The sequence below is a fragment of the Gobio gobio genome, assembly GCF_949357685.1.
Source record: "Gobio gobio genome assembly, chromosome: 24".
Taxonomy (NCBI): Eukaryota; Metazoa; Chordata; class Actinopteri; order Cypriniformes; family Gobionidae; genus Gobio; species Gobio gobio.
In genome coordinates, this window is record NC_137120.1 from 15,174,964 (window position 1) to 15,197,862 (window position 22,899).

General features: G+C 37.8%; 1 protein-coding gene across 2 annotated transcripts; it reads right to left on the reverse strand.

Annotated features, from left to right (window-relative positions):
* Window positions 1–5,266: 5,266 nt before the first annotated feature.
* pfn2b (profilin 2b) lies at window positions 5,267–21,856 on the reverse strand. 2 transcript variants are annotated; one of them, XM_079807955.1, is made up of 3 exons: window positions 21,516–21,856; window positions 10,216–10,408; window positions 5,267–6,640 (listed from the first exon to the last, which is right to left on the reverse strand). In XM_079807955.1, exons 1-3 carry the CDS (start codon window positions 21,645–21,647, stop codon window positions 6,543–6,545), a joined length of 423 nt encoding a protein of 140 aa, XP_079664081.1. In that variant the 5' UTR covers window positions 21,648–21,856; the 3' UTR covers window positions 5,267–6,542. The 2 variants fall into 2 exon arrangements, with proteins under 2 accessions (XP_079664081.1, XP_079664082.1); XM_079807956.1 differs by having other exon boundaries at window positions 5,288–7,007; window positions 21,516–21,809.
* Window positions 21,857–22,899: the final 1,043 nt, after the last annotated feature.

Below are 22,899 nucleotides of genomic sequence, written 5' to 3' on the forward strand. Positions count from 1 at the left end.
AGAGTAGTAATACCGTTAAAACCTTAACGAGACTAGTAATAAAGTGGAAATTAGTAGATTTGGTTTGCATGTTGATTTACGGTGTGCGACCCTAAATTTTCTGGTTGTGCCCCTAAAATTTTCAGTTGGGGGCCACTGTGCTCCTAGTGAAAAAAGTTAGTCTTAGCCCTGCCGTGGGTTGTGTATCGTGGTTTTTCGGTTCGGTTTGAATATCGCCACATTAACACTTTGGTAGAAAGTAGGGCTGCATGATATATCAAAATTATAATATTGCAAATGTACTTATCGCAATGGCTTACGATAATGATTTTATACTTCAAAAGATTACAATAAGTCTTACGTTTTAGGTCGACATGTGGACAGGACACACGTGTGACATGATTAACGTTATTAAATGCAATACGCGAAGTAGTCGCCGCCACTCGGACAGCGCATGTTCCAGAATTCAGTTCTCTTCCACAGCTTATATGGCCATATACACACTGTGAAGACTAAGTGTTTTGTTTTTATATTTGATCATTCAATTTCTGTTAAATTAACCTAATGTAGGCCTGGTTTACATTGAAGTTAAAATGACACGTTATATGCAACGCTAAAGTAAAACTCTGCTGGGTCATTGTGTCAAATTTCATATTTGTGTAGAAAGACAAACATAGCGATCCTAAAGATTAAATGTCCCCGTTTAATAATCCACTGTTTTGTAGAAGAGGGTCAAAATGACAATTTTCACCTGAGATTTGGAGCCAAATTACAGGGGTGTAAAAATGACTTTAGAAAGATGGCAGCATCATTATTTTATTTTCACACATAGATTGGTAGGTCTATTAGTGAAATCCGTAGACTCTAATCAATCTTTTTTGCATTATATGCCAACAGTAAGTATTAAAGACATCTTAATATCCTTTTAGATTCTGATCCTTCAACTTTTCTTTTAGTTTCTTCATTTTAAAGGCCCTCGATGGTTCAGTCCCAGAGCTATGGAGATGTAAATGTCAATTGTACACATTTTCAGTGGCCAAAAACCAAATGTGTCTTTGCATACAGCTGGTGCTCATTTCATTTAAAGAGGAATATCTGAAGAACAGATGTTTAAACTAGAAATGTATATGTTCCATAGTTTGCATGCCTGTAACTCTAAAAGTATTCAAGATATCTTGATATCCTTCTAGATTCTCATTCTTTAATCAATGTTTCTTTTGGAATCTTCATTTTCAAGGCCCAATACAGTCCAGTCCCATAGATATGAGGATCTCAAAGCAGCTCCAAGTTCAAATTGTTGAATTTAACCCATTTTCAGTGGTCAAGAACCAAATGTCTCTTCACAGTGGATACTTTTTTCTTTTAAAGAGGAATACCTGAACAAAAAATTATGTTGAAACTAGAAATGTATCGTGTGTTTTTCTATCAGTTCAATTGCATAGAACATTCCTGTCGGAGTGCCAAAAAAATGTTCTTTTTCTAAAAGTTTGCATGCCTGTAGCTCAAAGTATTCAAGATATCTTAATAGCCTTCTAGATTCTCATTCTTAAAGGATTAGTTCACTTCAAAAGGAAAATTCTGATATTTTACTCACCACCATCTCATCCAAGATGTTTATGTCTTGTCTTTCTTCAGTCGAAAAGAAATTAAGTTTGAGTTAAACATTCCAGGATTTTTCTCCACATCATAGACTTCAATGGAGAATCAATGCAGTTTCAAAGGAAGGGGTTCAGAATAGGAATAGGAATTCAAAGGAATAGGGCCTTCAGTTCGCCAGTGAAAAAAAAAGAGGGTAAAACAACGATGTCAGACGATTTTGAAGTTGAAGATGGAGTGTTTTTTGGTAAAGGGCGTTTGTCTTTGAAAGTTCGCTTGGGGCGGTACTTCCACCTACATCTAGCTTAGGGATGGCTCGATACCACAATTTTGGCTTCGGTACGGTACCACAATCTAATACCGAAGTACCAATATTAAATCGATCCCATACAGGGTCTGAATTTTGGCACGGGTATTGCGCATCATTTTACTCACTCTCACAAGTTTGGGGTTTATGAGCGGGAAATTACCGCAAATGTTCATTATTAAATTAATCAACAAAGAGTAATCACATCAAATCAGGCATTTGGAAATGTTCTTGTGAGAAGTAATTTCAGCAATACTGCGCATCTCCCATCTCAAACTCAATTTGCAAATTGCTTCTGGCTTCAAAATAAAAAAAATTAAATAAAATCGCACCTGCACTATAAAAGCCATCTGCGCACTCAGATTCAACACTTTCGCTGCCGTTTCGGGAGAGCTGACGGTAATCACTTGCCCACGTCTTTTTAAACTATGGCAATTTGAATGTGCAAACGATTTTATAGCATTTCGTAATACATGGTATGGGAGCTCTGAGAGTTTTCTTTGCGCTCATACCAACAACAAACACACAAGCCTAAAGAGCTTGCGCATTCCAAATTATTGTTTTTCTTAGTCAAATACACACAATGTCAAAAATGTCCATCTTTAGTGAGTAGTAGGGCTGTAATTTCCCAGGCGATTAGTCGATTATTAGTTGATACGTTCTGGCTCGACCAAAATTCCGATTTTTTTTGCCACGTTCATTTCATCAGGTGGAAAGCACTAATTGCTAATGGGGGTGTTTTCAGAGCACCCCTGTTTCACAGGTAACAGTCTGTCTTCAGAATACCCCCCTTGTTTTCACTTCTTTTGGATTAGCTCTACCCACTGGAGAAGAGACAGATTGAAGTAACGTTAGGCTACTTTGCAGTATAATATTTATTTAATTGTGAGAGCGTTTTCCTAGTCAGTCCCCTTCTACCATGTCAACAAAGACGTCGGCAGTGTGGCAGCATTTTTTTTTTAAAGAAAAAGGGAAAAAAGTTGAATGCAAATTTTGCAAGCAACAGTTTGCAAATCACAGCTCGACGACAAACATGTCATATCACCGAAAAATGGTAAGCTAACTTGTCTGCGTTAGGTTGCCCCGTACCTTTTATTTTTGTGCAAACTGCAAATTTATTTCTAGTGTTATTTATTGGATTTGGGCACTTTAATCTTTTATTTGGAGCCTAATGCGCATGGCGCTGTGCCCACTGTTTGTATTAGTTTTGAGCTTATGCTTTATTTTTCAGGTATGCACTTTATTTCATTTTTGCTCTTAATCTGGCTTGTTTAATACATTTTCCTTTTTTATTAAAGTGGACGTGCCTTTTGTGTTTAAGAGTAAAAGCTTTAAGTTAATAGTCTATTCGTGTCTCAGCCACGAAGCTGAGCTGATCCTATGTTCGAGCTGCACAGAGCGGCTGAAATGATAGTGTCTGTCAGTTATTATAATACATATGACAAAAACAATTATCTAAATTATGTTGCATAATCCTCAAAAATTCTTGTGATCTCACTAGTTGACACCATAGTACTCCATTTTCGAAAATCAGGTGCACGTGATGCAACGCCGTCAGAGCCGACAGACTCGTGTGTCAGACTCATTTCAGTGAAAAATAATCAGGTCAAAAACGATTTAATATACTGCAAATAACCTACTAGTTTATGTTTATTTATTTATAATTAATTTAGGCAGACAAGGTTACCAGGTACTGCGCACAGTGCGCAGCTAATTAATTTACTTTTTTTTTTCTAACGGAATTTAGTCAAAGATTTCAGGACTTCAGTTGACCAAGATTTTCTTTGGTTGATTACAGCCCTAGTGAGTAGTCACAAACACAGTTGGTTATGTCTTTCGCGAATGTAAATAGTGCAATAGTAAGCGTGCAAATATTATAAAATTTAAACATCACTGATTGAAATCGAACGCTGGCGATTTTGTTATATTTAAACAATACGATCTTATGCATGTGCGTTGATCAGCATTAAAAGAAAAAGGTCTAAATTATATTGTTTGAATGATGCACTCACCTGTCGATCTCTTAATGTCTTGTACAAGTCGGGAATGGCAAGTGATGCTTGGCAAGCTTTGATGGTTCTTCAGCAGTTTTAGAAGCAAAGTAATTCCAAATTTCACATCTACTCTGTTAATTAATTCGTTTTGGGCGTGTTGAGTGCGATTCAACTGCTGTATTCCTTTTGTTCTGTGTTGCCACATTTGCTGGTTTCACGTCAGTTTGGGTAGCACACTGCTGTGAACATCGGAACAGCAGCATATACTGAAAAATCATGATATTCTACCGTTTGAAATAATAATCATATATATATATATATATATATATATATATATATATATATATATATATATATATATATATATATATACACACACACATTCCGGTATACCGTGCATCCCTAGTCTAGCGTGACCTTTCCGACGTGATTACGTAATCCATTGCGAGCCTCAGAGCAGCGCAAGATGATCAATTTAAGTTAAAAGTATATACACATTTCAAATATTTTTTGAAAATGACCGATGGTTTGGCTAGATAAGACCCTATTCCTCGTCTGAGATCACGCAGAGGCTCTGAAGCCCTTCCTTTGAAACTGCATTTGTTTTGAACCTTCAACATTTTGGTTGCCATTGAAGTCTATGATGTGGAGAAAAACTCGACTGAAGAAAGAGACACGAACACCTTGGATGAGATAGGGGTGAGTAAAATATCACCATTTTGAAGTGAACTATTCCTTTAATAAACCGTTAATTTGGAATCTTCATTTTCAAGGCCCTATATAGTTCAGTCCCATAGATATGAGGATCTCAAAGCAGATCCATGTTCAAATTGTTGAATTTTAACCAGTTTCAATGGTCAAGAACAAAATGTAGGTAACTTTTTAAACAGCTGGTTTCATTTAAAGAGGAATGTCTGGAGAATAAATAAAGGGAAACATTTCTAGTTTCAGTGTTATCAAAACAACAATGTGAAAGGTCAAGTCGAGGCACATTAACTTGCTCTCAAACATGTCAGGGAAAGACCCTGCAGTTCACGTTCAGAAGTTGTAGGGATGTTTTCTCAAAATAATTATGATATCACATTATTTAATGAGTTAATCGCATTTTAGTGCAGCCCTGAAAGTTTTGTTACATTAAATTCGGTTTAAATGTAACATTCAACAAAATGGTGGGAAAGGTGAAAATGATCAACTCCGTGTAAAAAAAAAAAAAAAAACACCTTCCCATTTTATGTGCATAAGACTTTTTGTGTGATAAAACTACTAACAAATTTGTTTTCCATTAACAGTTTCCAATTTTTGTACAAACTAGGCAAGTTTTAGTTCATCTAACTTTCAAAGATTCCTCATGAAATAACCCCTTTAAAAAAAAATAATAATAAATAACATTCAGCAAAAGAAACCAACAAGTAATTTGGTTGGAATAGATTTATTTAATTTGTCTGTAAACAAGGTGGTGAAATTAATTTATGGCATTTCTTGGTTTATGCATATGAAATCAGACATATCAGACTGTATCCAAGATGTATGAAAAGAGTACAGGGAAACAAGAAGTGAACCATAGTCAAAATATCCCACAAGGCCAGAGCTTTTGTAGACACTAGAAACCCGCGAAAGAAAGAACTGATCGAGTCATTTGGGAAGCTGTTCGAATCAAATAGCAACAGATTCTCTACATTATGGCACAGAATACACATTATGATTGGAGTGTCATACTTAACAGTGAACATTTGGACTTGATAAAACATCAAGTTTTGACAGACAGTTGTACCGCCGACGACTCAAAGGCGATTTATCCCACAGTCATGACACAGCATGGGTTCAATTCAATTCAAGTGTTGAAAGAGCTGACAAAACAAGACCTAAGTCTCATTCGCAAGCAGATGTTAGTGTTTTGTTGGTCAATGTAGTGTGTAAATAACCCAAAAATTGGTCCAATTGAAAAGAATTCAAACTGTATACTCCAAATACCCACTGTCTGAAATGGCAGTCGTCTTGGATATTAAAAAATATATTACATAAGCTAGCAAAATAAGTGCAATGGCGGAATGTCCATGAACATTCAATAGTGGGGTTGATGGGAGAAAATGCTACCTGCAGCCCAAAAATAGAGCTCGACCTCCACTCCATGAATGTTGGAAAGAAAGGGAAAGAACATGAATCTGTCATTCGGGAAGAGTCGCGTCTACAGCTAGAGCTGAAGCGTCAATGACCGCAAACTTTGGGTTGAGGGAAAATAAAGGAAAGGACATTTGTTAGCGCAGACGGCATATTTAATTTGAAGCCAATTAAAAATGCCGCCCATCCTGACTAAGGTCCATTCGGTAGGCTCGGAGATATGTATACAGTCGACCTTCCCAGATTTGCTCTAGGAAGGGGAATTTGAGTTTAGCTCAAGCCCTTGGTAATAAACTAAACACCCAGAATGTTCGTTTTCTTTCCATGAATAAGCAGAAATGAGACGTGAAGTCTTCACACTTACATTTGGTCATGTTTAGCAATGGAATCGTAGTGCCAAAATGGGAACGAACACAATAAATGGACATATATGGGATGGGGGATGTAAAGAAATTGGGGATGGAACAAGTTGAAAACCAATAGATGAAGCAAATCTGGTCTAGAAAGGTTAGTGTTGGTAAGAATGAGCAGCTAGGTGGGCAGGTGTCTTAATATCCAGATTTCCTCAGGTAATCAGCCATGGTAAACGCTTTCTTGTTGAGCTGCCCTCCATGGATACCTTCCTTTCCCATGACTATAACCAATGCTGGAGTACACAAGGAAAAAAAACAAGAACAGAAATCAACAAACTTGAGGGGCGGGGGAAAAGAAAAGAAACAACTTTCCCAACTTAAAAAAGGATGCAATTGTTGACACAAGATTCATTACCCTTCCTTGCCATTAAGATGTCCAAAAACTTTAAATGTGTTTCATGGGGGGAAAAAAAATTCTTCACAGCTTATTTTGGAAACGTGGGTGACTTTTTCCCCTCCCTAAATTTCACTACTTGATCAAGAAAAAGAAAGAAAAAAGAAGCTAAAACCCTGAATCTCTCAAGTATTTTGCCATTGAAAATGCCTTCTTATTCAAGCCGCCACCGTGGACGCCTTCTTTGCCCATTACAAGAACCAAGACTGAAAGAAAAAGACAGAGAAAGGAAGTTAAGAGGACAGGACAATCCCAGCCCTGGAGAAAAGCCAAACCAACAGCAACAGGCTGAGATAGGACAGAATAAAAAGCAGAAAGAGATCAAGAGCACACGCATGCACAGTGAAAGATTAGAGGAAACACCTTGATTTAGATACTTCTAACACTTTTAATAACTTTCGTTAACATTTAACAAATTCTGCGAGGTTTGTGGCACTGATTATTAAAAAAAAAATAAAGCTTTGTTCGAGGCACTTAAGGGTCATCAGGAGATTTAGAGATCGATGGATAGATACGGTTGGATGGGTGAATGGATGGATAGATGAATGAATGGGTGGATGAATGAATGAATAAATGGATGGACAGATGAATGAATGGGTGGACGGATGGATGAATGGGTGGACGAATGAATGAGTGGGTGGACGGATGAATGGGTGGATAGATGAATAAATGGGTGGAGGAATAGATGAATGGGTGGGTGGATGGACAGATGAATGAATGGGTGGACGGATGGATGGGTGGATGAGTGAATGGATGGGTGGGTGTTTTTGAAGGAAGTCCTATGCTCATCAAGCCTGCATTTATTTGATTTAAAAAAATAATAAAAAAATAAAAGTAATATTGCCAAATACTATTCCAATTTAAAATAATGGTTTTCTATTTTAATATACTTTAAAATATAATTTATTCCTGGGATCAAAGCTGATTTTTCAGCATCATTACTCCAGTCTTCAGTGTCACATGATCCTCCAGAAATCCATTTCGGAGATGATTTATCACTGTTGAAAATATTTTCTAACAATATAAATCTTCACCATCACTTTTTATCAATTTAACATCCTTGCTGAATAAAAGCATTAATATCTTTAAAAAAATAAATAAAATAAAAAATAATAAAATGGCTGACTCAAAACCTCAAAAAAAAAATCACGGGTTATAAAAAAAATAAATCAAGTTTCCAAACTTTTCAACTGACGACAGGCCACAAAATTATTAAAATTAATGCATATCCGAGGTGGTAATGTAGCATTAATGCATTATCAATTATCCCCCTTATACCATGATCCCCACATCAAGATTTCTATGTTGTACATCACGTTTTTAATCCTCACGACAATCATAACTACTTATCTATGGAGATACCGAAAGTAACACGTAAACACTATCCCGTTTCCTGGTTCTTGCTGTTGTAGGGCTGTTTGAAACCGATGAAATGATTTGTGCGCTGAGATATAATGAAAGTTATTATAGTGTTATCATTTAGATCAGGTCTATTGGTCCAGCATTTCTCCAATTCACTTGAACATTTAAACTCAAGCATGTGAAATCAAAATGCAGGAAAGTAGGAAAGCAGGATAGCAGGTTTAGTTCCTCTCCTCAATACATGCCGTGAGGTTTATGAAAGAGATTGATTCATGAAGAACAGTTTTATTTTAGGAAACAGGAAATCCGCTCACATTTTAAAGAGCAGCAGAGCCAAAGATGCGTGTGAGATCAGCAGGAACGCATGCAGATGAGAGGGAATGTACCTCGACGGGTCTCGTGATCAACAGAGACTAGCTAGCTTACGAAAGGTGGCTTTAGATGACCCGTACTGGCAAGTGCTTGAGTCATATTCCATCAAAAAAATTTAATTAAGCCTGTTTAGCCTGATTCCCACCATGTTACAACAACAACAAAAAAAACAATCAAAATTCCTTAATTTTCATTATTTATGTTACACTAATGTGGACACTTGAGCTGATTTCAATTACAAAGGCTACTACAGAAAGGGGCGGGGTTTAAAATGTGTAAAAAAAAAAATATTCAACCTAAACAGTTCACCCAAACTCCAGGGGCCTATACCATGAAGCCGGTTTAGCTGGCTCGCCAGATGTGTTATAGCTTACTTTGTGCCAATCCTGGGTTTTTGGTACCATTAAAGTGGTTTGGCTTTTAGCTGTGTTTATCTCCGTAGTAACTTACGCTCCACAGCTAACCTGCTCCAGGGCAGGTTATGTTCCAGGTAAGAGATCTCAAACCGAAATTGGACCAATCAGCTGTGAGCAAAGGGTCACATCTCTGATGCAGTAAATTCACTCCCCGTTTCTACTCCAAATTAGGTCACTACATTGCAAATGGCTTTTAACAATGCTTATTTATAATAATTTTGAATGATTTAGATGTAATTTATGCAATTATACCCGTAATCAACTACACATGTATAATTTTAGTTATTCAATCATTAATAGGCACTTAGTTAAAATTAGTATAACGAGCCTATATAAAAGGTCATACAAATAAGCTTTAAAATCAGTAAATAAAGCTATAAAAATGACTACACGTGAGCTTAAATGTTCAATTCTCTCTATATCAACTAAACTAACTTCATAACTTACTTGCACTGACGTAGTACAATTTCTCTTTAAAGGAACACTCCACTTTTTTGAAAATAGGCTCATTTTCCAACTCCCCTAGAGTTAAACAGTTGAGTTTAACAGTTTTCGAATCCCTTTAGCCGATCTCAGAGTCTGGCGGTAGCACTTTTAGCATAGATCACTGAATCGGATTAGACCGTTAGCATCGCGCTCAAAAAAAAAAAATTACCAAAGACTTGATATTTTTCCTATTTCCTATTTTTCCTACTACTGCCAGACCCGGAGATCGGCTGAAAGGATTCGAAAACGGTAAAAGTCAACTGTTTAACTCTAGGGGAGTTGGAATATCCGCTTATTTGGAGTGTTCCTTTAAGTTGTCCTCTTTCATAGACAGTTCTTTTCTTGCAGTGTAAATTTGTTTAAGTTCTTAATATTTTTCAATCATGTAATATTCTGCAGAAGAGGGAAGTGAATTTTGCTGCTTCTCTCGCGAAAAGCGAGTCACAGTTTTACTGATCCACAGCATGTGATTGGCTGTTCACTACTGATGTCACAGCTAAACTCAGGATCAAAGCCTGAGAAAGTTGATGATCAGCATCATGGGACCAACAAAGCCTGAATTGATTGGTTTGAGTTTGTTTAACTACCATCATGATATAGGCCCCAGGTGTCTCTGAAACACCAAACGCTAAAGGATTTAATGGCATTTGGCTCTTAAAACCATAAACAGGATGCATGAATTTCATGAAGATATATTGAGGAAAGGTTGACATCTAAATTGCTATATTATCCATCTACCACTAAAAAAAACTGAACCAGTGTAAGAAAGGATGTGTACCTTTGGCCGCTTTGCCGACAGTGATGTTGTATGTTGGCTCTCCTCCCTGACTCTTCGTCCTGATGTCCATTGTCCAATCACTGTCCACATGGAGGCTGTCTCGGATAACAGAGCACTTCTTTGAACCCAAGGTCAGGCCGTTGGTGAAGAAACTTTGTCGGTCTTTCCCTACTAGGACGTCGATTTCTGTTGGCTGATAATAGAGAAAATAACAGCATATTAAATGTGGAACCATCTTGTCTAGTGTTTTTCAGTTTATTATGGATTAATGAACAGCCAAATGCAAAGTGACAACTGTAGATGGGCACTGGTAGAGAAGCCTGATGCACTATGGAGTGCACGATGCAGGCCATCTAGACAAACTAAGAGACTTTGCACTTCAGTGAGGCTATTCAAGGCCCGGTCACATTTAGTGGTTCCATGGATCATAGTAAATTTGAGTCATGGATCGGATTACGGCTGGACGATGAATCGAAAAAGTAATCAAAACCGAAATTCAGAACCTCTAACCGACGTAATTTTCCCATGTCGGTTATTTCGGTTTTAGTCACGCGACTCTGCCCCGTCAGTCACATCAAGTGCAGGAGCAGTTATCTTTGTTTATACAGTCTGGATGCTCAGAATTACTATGGTAATTGCATGTTTTATACAGGCAAGTTAATCGCCGTTCTTATATGCGCTGATACACGCACACACAGACGGCGCACAAGCCCTGAAGCCAGATCACTTTCACTTGCGTCCTCATGGAGTTTGTCAATTAAATGTGTGTAAAGCAAGCAGCAACCTCCTCCAGACAAGGCTCCAGAAGATTCGTTTACATTATATAAAGCCTTAAAGTTCTGCATAATTAAGGGCATAGCCACTTTAAGTGTCAGGTGGATAGCCATTTGTCTGCTGTCTGTTAGTCATCGCGTCACCTCAGCTCCACCCACGTCCCGCCTCTTTGCCCATTTTCTATTATACGGGAGTGACACGCAATGACGCATTGCTAAGATGGTAACGGCCAGCTCGTCCCTACTTTACGCTTCAAAACTGCTCTTCAGAATCCTATGGGTGACGTCATGGACACTAAACCATAGACTGTAAAACAATATGGACGTAAAGGCTTCCCAATTTGAACAATCAAGCGATTTTACACTACTCAAGAATACAGCAAACATCTCTGTTCAGTGCTCGTGAGCTTTTTTCTGTGACACAGAGAGCTGAGCCGTGTCGTGTCTCTGACAACGCTCATGCCCTGCAGCCCGATCACTTTCACCCTTACAAAACTTTGTCAATTGTATGTGTTTTAAGGCCAGCCCATTTGAACCTTTTAGACCATCGGATGTGTATTACGTTGAACTAATGCCTAATATATTGTGACACACGAACACTCATACAGACAATAGCTTGCACATCAGCGCAGAAACTCACTGTCAATGTGGTCCTGTGATTTATCACTAAAGTAGCTTAAACTCAACCGTTATAGCATAGATTTGTCTACCTTTAAAGGGGTACTTCAGCGCTGGGAAGATGAATGCATTTAAACTGGGTAATTTAAGAACGAGAAATGTGAAATTATTTTTGAATTTGGTGCCTTCTAGACTGAGAAAAGGCCACTCCCAAAGCCACAGCCACTGGTTATATCACTTGCCCACCATGACACCGCCCCACCGTCGTTTTGATTTTCATAGTAATAAAATCATTTCGTTCAGTTAGAGAACAGACACTATAATTAAAAACTGAACGTGTCTTTTCAATAAAGTGTGAGTGAGCCGAACTAAAGTCACGACACACGCAGCAGGAGTCAGATTTCATTCATCACGAGAGCGAAGAGCTGAGGTAAGCGCGGCAGTCATTCACGACACGTGTCCAGTCTGGCGCGTTTTCAGATCATGCCTATGGAAGCTTAACTTTCATAGGAATTCATTAAAAAGTTGAAACACTCACTTTGCTCCTCACCGCTCCGTTATGAATGCCCGAGCTGAGCGGCCGTGCGCATTTACATTATGTAAGTGAGATCACTCCTGTGGGTGGGTTGAAAACATGCGGAACTAACTCCTACTACTGGCTGTAGTCTCTAGCCTTAGGCCAAAAAATCTTCCGATGACGTAAATATCGTCATTTTATGTAATCGGAGGATTTTTTCCAAAAATAAAATGCATAATTCTCTCGTCTCAGGGGCACATGAGGGGGGAAAAGTACGATAATTTGAATATACTACCGGGTTTCTACTAATACAAAGCTTAATGCTAAATCACTGAAGTAACCCTTTAAAGTAACTACAAACCACAGCTTCATAATTAATAGAAACGGTAGGACCAATTTGCACACAATCACTCACATTAATCCATTCCTACTGTACGTTTACTGTACTAAGTGTAATGCAGGCCTACTGTGCTAATGTATATGATGTACAACAAACAGAAATCTGTAATTTGTAAATCTGTAAACGTTATGACCCATAGACAATAACTGTTGAAAGTGAACGGTTTCCTTCAAGTATTAAAAAAAAAAAAAAAACACAAAGAAATGCACTTTCATTAGAAAAAAAATATCCCACCTTTAATAGTTAAACATTTACAGTACAAACCTTATCAGTGAAAATGAAAAAAAGAGCAAATTAATCGTTCATTAATCGTAATCGAGGTAAAATGTTCAATTATGTTCAATGATTTCCATTTATTATTTAAAGCGCACTTTGAGTAAACGACTTGCCTAACGTCAAACATTATTAAAAAGGCATGTGAACAGTCAAATGCATAAAAAGAACTAATTTCAGGCATAGATGAATACAATGTAAACAAATAAATTACAGTCTAACTGTACACTAAAAAAAATCCTTGAAAAATACAGCACAATGTACTATTAATTTAACAGAATTTTGTGGGGGGGTTTTTACAGGTGTTTTACCGGCATTTTGAATTTTGCACCGTTTTAGGGGTAACGGGTAATGAGGAGCTGTCCGTACTTTCTGTTATTTTTATAGATACATTTTTTTTTTTACAGGTGTAGTATTAATTTCAGGTACAGAAATGTAATAAATGTAAAACAGCTATATAAGCTAATAAGGATTCAATTAAGAACAGTTTAAAGCTAATCTAGGATTTGTTGATCCAGGCTTTATTTTAAATCGAGTTGTGTTGAACCACTTAATTTTAAACACATTTAACAAATCATGGATTAAAACCTCCATTTACGAATCCCCATTGTAATTAAACAGCAATAATTCAATTTCCTTCTTTATTGACCACCAGAAACTCTCTCTCATAGCAGCTCTTAGCGATAAAGGAAATAAGTTTAAAATGTCAGCTGTTTTTATAAACTACTTAGGCTAGAGAGACCGTTACTGATCAAGCAGGCAATGATGGGATGGGGGAAAACTTTTTTGAAGCAGCGCGTGCAGATTTCATAAACCTGGAAATATATTTATAGTATCAATTAATGAAGTAATAAGGCAGCTTAACACATGACAAAAAACTGATAAGAAAAAACGACTGGCATGATTGGCCATCTCTGCTCTTAACAGTGCCGCCCTGACCGTTTGATCGGGGCGCTGCAGCCACAGGTGGAGCAGGCCCGCTCACTGGCGCTCACCTCATCATCACTATCATGGAATGAGGCAATACAGTTTATATCGATATACAGTAGATTGATACGAGTGCATCTTAAAAATAGCCAAGTACGCAGAGTGAGCGGATGCAGGGAAAGTGCATGATACAACTTGTCCTCAACATGACATGCTTTATATTAAGGGCTTTAAAATAACTGGTAAGATATAGTGAACGCGTATAGTTTAAAGCAGCTTGCCCTGTCAGATGTTCTGATAGATACTTGTGCTGACAGACAGATAAATACTTCATGCGCTTGAAATGTGGTGCTTTCCTCAGTGCATAACTTACATTTCACAGGTATTTCCTCCATCTGTAAATGTTAGAAAGTCAAGCATGCAAATATGTCCATTTCGCTGTCAGGAGACGTCAAGCCTTCTGCAAGTGAATCTCCGCTAAAATTCAGGCTTCCATGAATGAGCGCCGCCGCATGCATGCGCACCAAACAGACGGAGCGCAACGCAATAATTCTGACTAAAATATACATATTTCTAAAATATTTGTAGTTGGACAATAAATGTGCCATATGTGGAATTTTAAACCTACAAGTAAGTAAATTTTTTATGAAAGTGACCATTATAATGAGGTAAACAAAATGTAGGTTAATATGCTTTTGTGAATTGTAACATTACAATCTAAAAACAAAATTAACAATGTTAGAATTTAATGTGATTTTAACCCCCTTTTTACATACATTATAGCATAACCAACGGTACATTCACTGTATTTGTTTATAGCCTTCAATAACAACAGTTTTTAGGACATCATTGGGCAGGATGTGAAATAAAACTGCATTTTAATAATAATTAAAAAAATGTTTTATACAAATAGAAAAATCATAGAAAATACCGGGATATATCCCCGTGTATCGCCATTCAACCAAAAAAATTAAATAAAAAAAAGATATTTTTTGGCCATATCACCTAGCCCTACTCAGGACCCACAAATATTCCCCCATTGCATTACTACACATTGTATATACACTAGGGCTGGACCAGAATATTCGAATATTCGTTCGATGGGTTGGTATTCGATTTTCAAATTTGTGATTCGAATATTCGTTGTTGTTGTTGTTTTTTTCGTGAACACCTGGCATCCCGCTCAAAACGGCTCTCATTCGCGCTTGCATATGTTTACACTATAAAATAGAATACTTTTTTTCAATTATCTTATAGCCAAGCCATTTTAATAGCCTCGTTATACTTAATAAATATATTTGCTTCTTCTTAGTGTTCAGTGCACCAGAGCGCACAACTGCACAAGCTTATGTGGCAGAAGCCATGTCTGAGCTTGCATTTTGGGTTAAACTGCATTCGTTTGACATTGTGGAAAATAGAATAATATAATCAAAATGTATTATCCTTTTTATACGTTAGGGATGTGACGGTGAAAAAATATTCCCTCAGCGTTTCCCTCAATGCTGTGCTTGTGCGCTGAGCGGCTGAACGCATGCAGCTCTGCGCCGCGTTTACTTTCGGTTTGCCAATTCAGGGGCGGGTTGCTTGAATTGTGGGTTCATTAGCTATTATTCTATAATGAAAAACATAGCAACAAAACAGTACAATGACAAACTCCCTTAAGTAGGCGCTTTTACATCGCTTTAAAACCAAATATTCCGCGATCATCTTGTAATTTAGCTCCTCGCTCTCGTGTAGAATATTATCTGACTGCTGCTGCTGATGTGCTGAGACGGCCGTTAGTTTGGCTCGAGTGGCACGTTCAGTTTTTTTAATTGTAGTTAGTCTTAGACCTTAGCCCGGCCGTGTCCTACAGCTTACCAAAACTATCAGCCCGAGTCCCTTGATTTTTTTATTTTTATTTTATTTTTTTATCCTCCCTATTAGGCCTACACATTGTTGCAGCCATTAAAATAGTTCAGTTTTGTTTTTAATGTCAAAGTAGTTATATTTTGTTTAGTTTCTTTATTAAGTTAATTTAGAAAAATGTTTAAAGCATTTTTTTGTTTGTTAAATTAAAGTTTTAGTTGTTTTAAAGTAATGACCAAGCGGACAGCAGCTGACAGTGAGTTAACCGCATGTTGGATCAATTTAGCCTCTCAAATCAACACTGGACTTGTCTTACTTGTAATTAAATCCATAGATATAAAACACTTCAAGCATCACAATGTTGGTTTAAACATTTAGCCTACTATCACCACCACCACAGTAAAAAGGCATTTTTGACAAGCTGAGGCTGATGCTGCTCGCAATGGCGCAAATAAAACAAATAAAATGAAGTGACGTGACGTGTTTTTTTTAATTAATTAATTAATTTTTTATTTAATTTGTTTTTTATTTTAGTGCCATATAGAACCTTTTTTTTGAGTAAACATTCCTCCCTATTACACATTGTTGCAGCCATTAAAATAGTTCAGTTTTGTTTTTAATGTCAAAGTAGTTATATTTCGTTTTGTTTCTTTATTAAGTTAATTTAGACAAATGTTTAAAGCATTTTTTTGATTGTTAAATTAAAGTTTTCTTTTTTTTAAGTAACGACCAAGCGGACTGAGTGAGTTAACAACACGTTTGATCCATTTATCCTCTTAAATCAACACTTAACTTGTCTTGCTTATAATACGTTTTTTTTTTTTTTTTTGAGGAAACGTGTTCAAAAAGAAATCAATAAAAATTAGGCAGGTTGTCTTAACTTACACCTCTCCGCAAAATTAATATAAATCCGATCTTCAATTCTTGCGCTATATGCACATTTAACGGAGTTCATGTCAACGAAAGCAACAGATATGAGCTGCATTATAGGCTATTCATCAGCTCATTTCAAGATCAAAGACCGCAATATCAGAACGAGTGACCTAAGCACTGTAAGAGCATTGAGTCTCATTAATGAAGATGATTGTGTTTTTGAGCATCTAAGAGGTTCGGCAGTTTGCGTGTTGGCTTGCTTTACTCATTTGCGGCGATACTCTAAACACTGTGAGCCATCTTGACAGTCGTGTTGTCATAGTCTCATGTTGTTTCCACCAGCGCTGCACACCTCATTGTTTCTTTTAATTAATGAATGTCTAAAATATAAAATGAAGGAAAAAACCTGCGTCCCAGGGGCAGAAATAGGGGCTCTTAGTCTTAGTCTCTTAGTAGTAAATTTTTTCTTAGTCTGTTCTATAACTGAACAGAATTATTTTTAGCTACTATAATATATCAAAACTGGGACGTAACAGATCTGTGTGTTTTGTATCACTAGTTCATTGCCCGTTCGCGGAGCATAAAAGCCCTGCCCGCGTGAGGCGCGCCGCTTCTCTAGATTCCAGCCTTTATTAGAGAGAAGGATATGTTCAGCTCCTTCCCTCCGAAGCTTCGAATATTCGATGTTGATCACTACCAAAGCTTCGAAGCTCAAAAAATGGTATTCGGACCAGCCCTAATATACACCATTATATAACATAGTTCTGACACTCTGTAAACTTGAATTTCTCACACTGTACATTTTTATATTGGGTGAACTATACACATCACAGATGATCACTACCCACAATATCTATTGTTGCATTTTTGTATTGGGATATATTGTGACACGACGCATGTGACGGTATGTGTGTGTGCGCTTCAGATGCGAGTGCGAAATCTGCGGGAATGAGTAGAATTAACGTTATGTGCAATCCCGCACAAAATTCAGACCGGTCACACTAATACTAACACAGTCATGAAGAATAATCCAGCAGAACATGCATTCGCCGTGTTAACTGGACTGAATGAGAGGAGGCGGGTACATGTCAACTCACTGTCGGTCGGAGAGGAGAACAGCTGGTATCGATACTGTAGAAAATGAGTATCGTATCGTTTCAGATATTTCAGTATCGATACATATCGAAATAGATATTTTTGACAACACTACTAGTCACATTAGCTCAATTTTGCAAAAAGAGCCATCGTCAGTAGTGTAGCGACGCATGAAGCACAGCTCACACCGAAGCCAGTCAAAACAAGACCCTTTCGATAGGTCAAACACAGAATTTGCATGACAAACTTGAACCAGTTGAGTGTGGAATCTTTTCCGACGAATTTCCAAATCAAACACATTCCTACTAGGGCTGGGACAATAAATCAATTCTGAGATTTTCCGAATACGTCACGATTCTCTCTTGAATCGATTCTGATCTTAGTTTTTAACAGCAGATGGCGCTCTAGGCTAGTTTGTAACCATTTTTAAATGAAGTCTGAGAATGTACTTGCACCTTAGAATGTTTTTATGACGCAAGATTAATGTAAACGGCCCACTGCAAATACCCTTGTGATTCGCTTCAACTTAAATATTTTATAGAAGGTTCAAGGGGTGTGTAAGGAATTAGAAGCAAGCAGAGCTAATACGGCTGTTTCTAAAGCACGAAGCGCCATCTGCTGTTAAAAACTACGCTCAGAATCGATTCAGAATAATTTCTCGATTCACGATGCGTTGATTTATTGTTCCAGCCCTAATTCCAACTGAAATTTTCCCACAAAATTTCATGAAGCCACAATTAATGTGGCCCACACCTTTAAGGTGTGAGAATCCGCATGACCAACCCAATGCCAAATCTGTCACGTGGACTGCTTTTGAAAAAAAAAATTTTTGACCTTGAAAAATTGCTGAACACCAGTAAATCTGACCGCACCTTTGCTGAACTAGCAGACAACCCAACCCAACAGCTAGTCCATTTGGACTATTGGGCCCTATCATACACCCGGCGCAATGCGACGCCAGGCATGACAAGTGTTTTCTGCTAGTTTCAGCCTGACGCAGTTCTCATTTTCACATCCAGCTCCACATTGTTTAAAATATCAAATGCACTGGCGCCCATGGGCGTGCTGGTCTGAAAACGAGGTGTGTTCAGGTGCATTGTTGGTGTGTTGCCATTTTGAGGAACTGAAAACGACTGCGCCATTGACCAACACAAACCTGCTCTAAAGTCAATAGTGCAGTATTTTTGTGTTATTTAAAGGGTGTATTAGTAATACACGCCTATAGGCGGTGCCCAACGCGCATACACTCTGATTATTACACACAGGGACGCGCAGCAGCACACACACATTTTAAAAATAAAAGGATTCCTCTCTGGAGAAGCGTTCAGTCTTTCCGCTCGCATGTAAATAGGTACGTGATGGTACGAGCGCAATTGGCTTTTAAAGGGAATGGGAGATTAGACTATGATTGGTTTATTGCAGGTTACGCCCAAAACACACCCATGATTCATTAAGAGACTAGAGACAACCCTTTAGGACCACATCCCGTCGTTAAACTAGTAAAAGTGGATTCGGACTCGCCCTCAGTGCACCTGCGCCATGAGCTCGGATCTGTAAAATAGGGCCCATGGTCTTCCAACAATGAAAACATTGATATTCACACTGACAAACACCACATGCTCCATTTTGATCATCAAGTTTGGAAAGATGTGTATTTTTAGCGTACTCTGAACATTTAAAGGGATATTTGTGGAATATGATGAAAGCAGATTTGTTCCCGCGTCCTTAAAAGGAACGTCTAGCTGGGAAACATTCTGCCTAACCCTCAAACTGGAATGCATTAATCACATTAAACATTGGCTTTATTTGTCAAATGCTGACAGATCAAGTCTGAACGTGCAGTTTTCTGATTGGGTTCATTGTCGTTTGTTCTGCATAACGTCACAGCCGCTTTGTTTGTCCCTGAGGCCAAACCACTGAAGCAGCTTCCCTTCGGAGAGAATCAGCATGCTGAGGTTATTTCCAGTCAGGTTTGGAAGCTCTGGTATGGCAATAGAACTCACTAACTTTAAACTCATTCTTGGCTAGCAAAACAGGAAACTACGAGGGAAAAGCTGCTATCCCAAACCCGTATGACTGACTGAGGCTGCCAAGCGTTAACAGAAAGAGGTCGTACAGGTTTGGAACGCCATGAGGTGACTCAATTTAGGGCGAACTACATGGAGACGCCTTAAAAACACAATTTTGTTCATTTGATCCTCAGAAACTCACCTTTCTGAATTATTACCAAGGAGGAAGTTAAAAATTAACACTTTTCCAATCTCATTCCATAGCAGAAACAATACTCTTTCACCTTCTAGCCATTGAATTCCCATGACTTTTCCAGTCTTTTATGAACTCTTTGAAACTTTCAGACCTTCAAATCGGTTTTAAAATTCCCTAACATTTCCAGGGTTTTCACGGCCATAGGAGCCCTGCAATAGGCTTTATGCCGAACGTCAGAATGGGAAAAGATGCAACCGGTTTTAGAGAATACAGTAATTTGTCTGCGCAAAACCTGCATATAATAGGACATAATACTCATTTATAATGTTATATGTCATCTACAAATCTGTTGCATATTCACCCCAAATAATAAATTCAGTCATCACTCATTCATCCACATGTCGTTCCAAACATGTAGGATGGACTTTCTTCTGTGGAAGACCAAAGATGTTCCCTAGTATCCTTCATTAATGGAAGTAGGGCCCTATGATCTCTGCGATGTGGAAAACAGAGGAATAGCAGAATAGTCATAAACTGAATTTACTGTATAACGTGGAACTTGTCAAATTTTTGATGAATACATAAAAAGCAGGCCAGTAAACTTAAGACTAGTTATAGTATAGACTAGTGTCTGTGAATATTAAACCACAAAGCTCTTCATGGCAACATGTCAAAATAAACGTTCACTTTAACCTGAAGAAATTATGTGTACAAAAATATATGAACAGTAGAATTTAGCTACGTCTCAATGGAACACTAATAATAATAACATCAATCATAATTATTAAAAGTTTAATTTCATACAATTAAAATATAAAATACATTTTTAGGCCTTCAGAAAACATTTTTGGAATTTGAGAAAAACAAACATTTCATACAGCCCTAAATGTGTTATTTTTAATGTTTTTGTATTGATAAATTGTATACGTGTTATGATTTTAATTAATTAGACACGATTTTGGATTACTAAAATGCAATTTAAACATTAAAATGGAAGTCCAAAAAAAATGTGACACGGAAAAAAATGAAATTTGGAAGAATAAATAAAACTGATTTCATAGAATGTACGTCAATGGACAAACAAACTGTTTGGCTACCAACATTCTTTAATATATCTTATTTTGTTTTGCGCAGAAGAAAGAAAGCCGTACATGTTTGGAACGGCATGAGAGAAAGACATTTTTTTTTTAAATATATATTATTAGGTGAACTATCCCTTTAACCTGTTGACAAATCTAAAACGAGTGTTTTCAATGCTTACATACTTTTAAAGTAAGCCATCGAATGCGTTCATTAAGCTGGGGAAAGTACAGGACGGTGTGGTAAATAAGGCTGTTACTGGATGAATTAACACCCATTTATCGACCGCCATCTTGGACTGGCAGGTACTGCGACCATCCCGTATTCTAGAAAGTCGTTACGCACATTCCGCGGCTGGATGACGCGTATATTCCCCTACACAAGTGCGTGAACGTAGTGATTCTCGAATCTGACCGGTCGATCGGATCGGCCTGTTTGCACAAACACCACCTCCCTCTTTATGACTGCACACATTTCTATAAGACCTTTTTTAACGTCACAACGTCCTTTATTTTAGCCAAATACATTAAGCTAACCTCGATGATACAGTGACAAACTTGGCCTTAATGAAAAATAAAACATCCGACTAAAATGCGGTCTATGTAGGGAGCCTACTAGCTATCGAAACAGCCACAGTTCTCAGACTACATGCAGCTGAAAGATTGCTGTCGTGTTAATAACGCGTATTTACCGTGATGTTTATGAACGTGCCCCCCTCCTGCGCTGCCCACACGTATTTAGAGTCCGAGTTGCACCCAACAATGGCGGAGTCCTGGCAGCTGCCGTCCGACATCAGGTTATCCACGTAGCTTTGCCACGACATGTTTGCCTTCTGGTCTCAAACGCTCTCACACTGGCTCTGAAAAGACGGGACTGACACTCTTGTGCGGCCTCAGTTTGCGGTTTCCGTAAATTTGTGAGACTGTGAGTCCCGCACGCCCCCTTCTCTAATGTGAGTTTGAGCAGTAAAGAGTCCCGGCTGCACGCCGCTCTGGGTGTAGTCCCTTAAATATCCCTCCGCGCACAGCGGTCCATAGGACAAAGCGCGCGGATTGATATACACTCTCTGATTGGACGAATGAGTGTTTAGAAGGCACGTTGTGTATGAGAAAGTTAGTTAATGTGTGTAATATATTATTAAAATCATGAAAACAGTGCATTTTCAAGGTTTTGCACTATTTATTGGATGCTTAATTCTTTATAAATATTGCAGTATTTATTATAAATGTTTTATCCGTGCACATCCTTATTTATACATTTTTTAATTCACATGTCCTCATAATCTTCAATCAAAATAATTTCCCCTCCCTCTTGCAACGACTGGCGCGAGGGTGGAGCAACCTGTCACTCACATGAGATCGACCAATAGCAAACACTAGGACAAAATCGAGTCGCCCACTGATCTATATAACATAATTTATGTAAATCAGTCCCGCACTACGTTTTCTCTTGTTCGAGAAGCAGTTTCACTCAAATACACTTCACTAAAACACTATATGTTTCATATCTTATTTTATTTTGTTAAAGAGGACTTCACATATCCAGAGCTCGCCATTTTGTGACCTTTTTACGAGTCTCCCTTCAAACAAGTTTTTATAACAAAAGAGTTTTTATTACAAAGCTCCTCCGCCACGCCCTAGTCCTCGTGACAGCAGTGATTCATTTCAGCTGAAACGCCTCAGTGTGAGCTTTTGGGTGAAATCAAGAGCTATTTGCTTGAAGTTGGAGTTGCCACACAGCTGGGAAATAAATCTGGTTATTTTGGCACACAGATGGACATCAAAACTCATCGAGTTTATTAACATCGTCTCTGACTGGAACATCCAGCACTGACTAATGAAACGTGAGACGTTTGTTCTGAAATGTTGTCGGTCACCACAAATATCATAGCCTCTTATGACCTCTTGTGGACGAATCCTGTAATGACATAATTAGAAAGTCAGATTAAGTTTCAAACATTCTATTTTATTATAGTTTATTCTATTTTTTAGTATAGTAGATAGAGCTAGCTGGTCTTTTACATGTATTAATTCAGTAGATGTTTTATTATTTTTTTAATATGTTTTATTAAAACA

Excerpts from the sequence above, each read along its gene's own strand:
- pfn2b (XM_079807955.1), bottom strand. The coding sequence starts at position 21,647 with ATGTCGTGGCAAAGCTACGTGGATAACCTGATGTCGGACGGCAGCTGC. Across the intron at positions 10,409-21,515 it reads GCACGTTCATAAACATCACG|CCAACAGAAATCGACGTCCT; the intron begins GTAAATACGCGT and ends CTCTATTATCAG. Across the intron at positions 6,641-10,215 it reads TGTCGGCAAAGCGGCCAAAG|CATTGGTTATAGTCATGGGA; the intron begins GTACACATCCTT and ends TGTGTACTCCAG.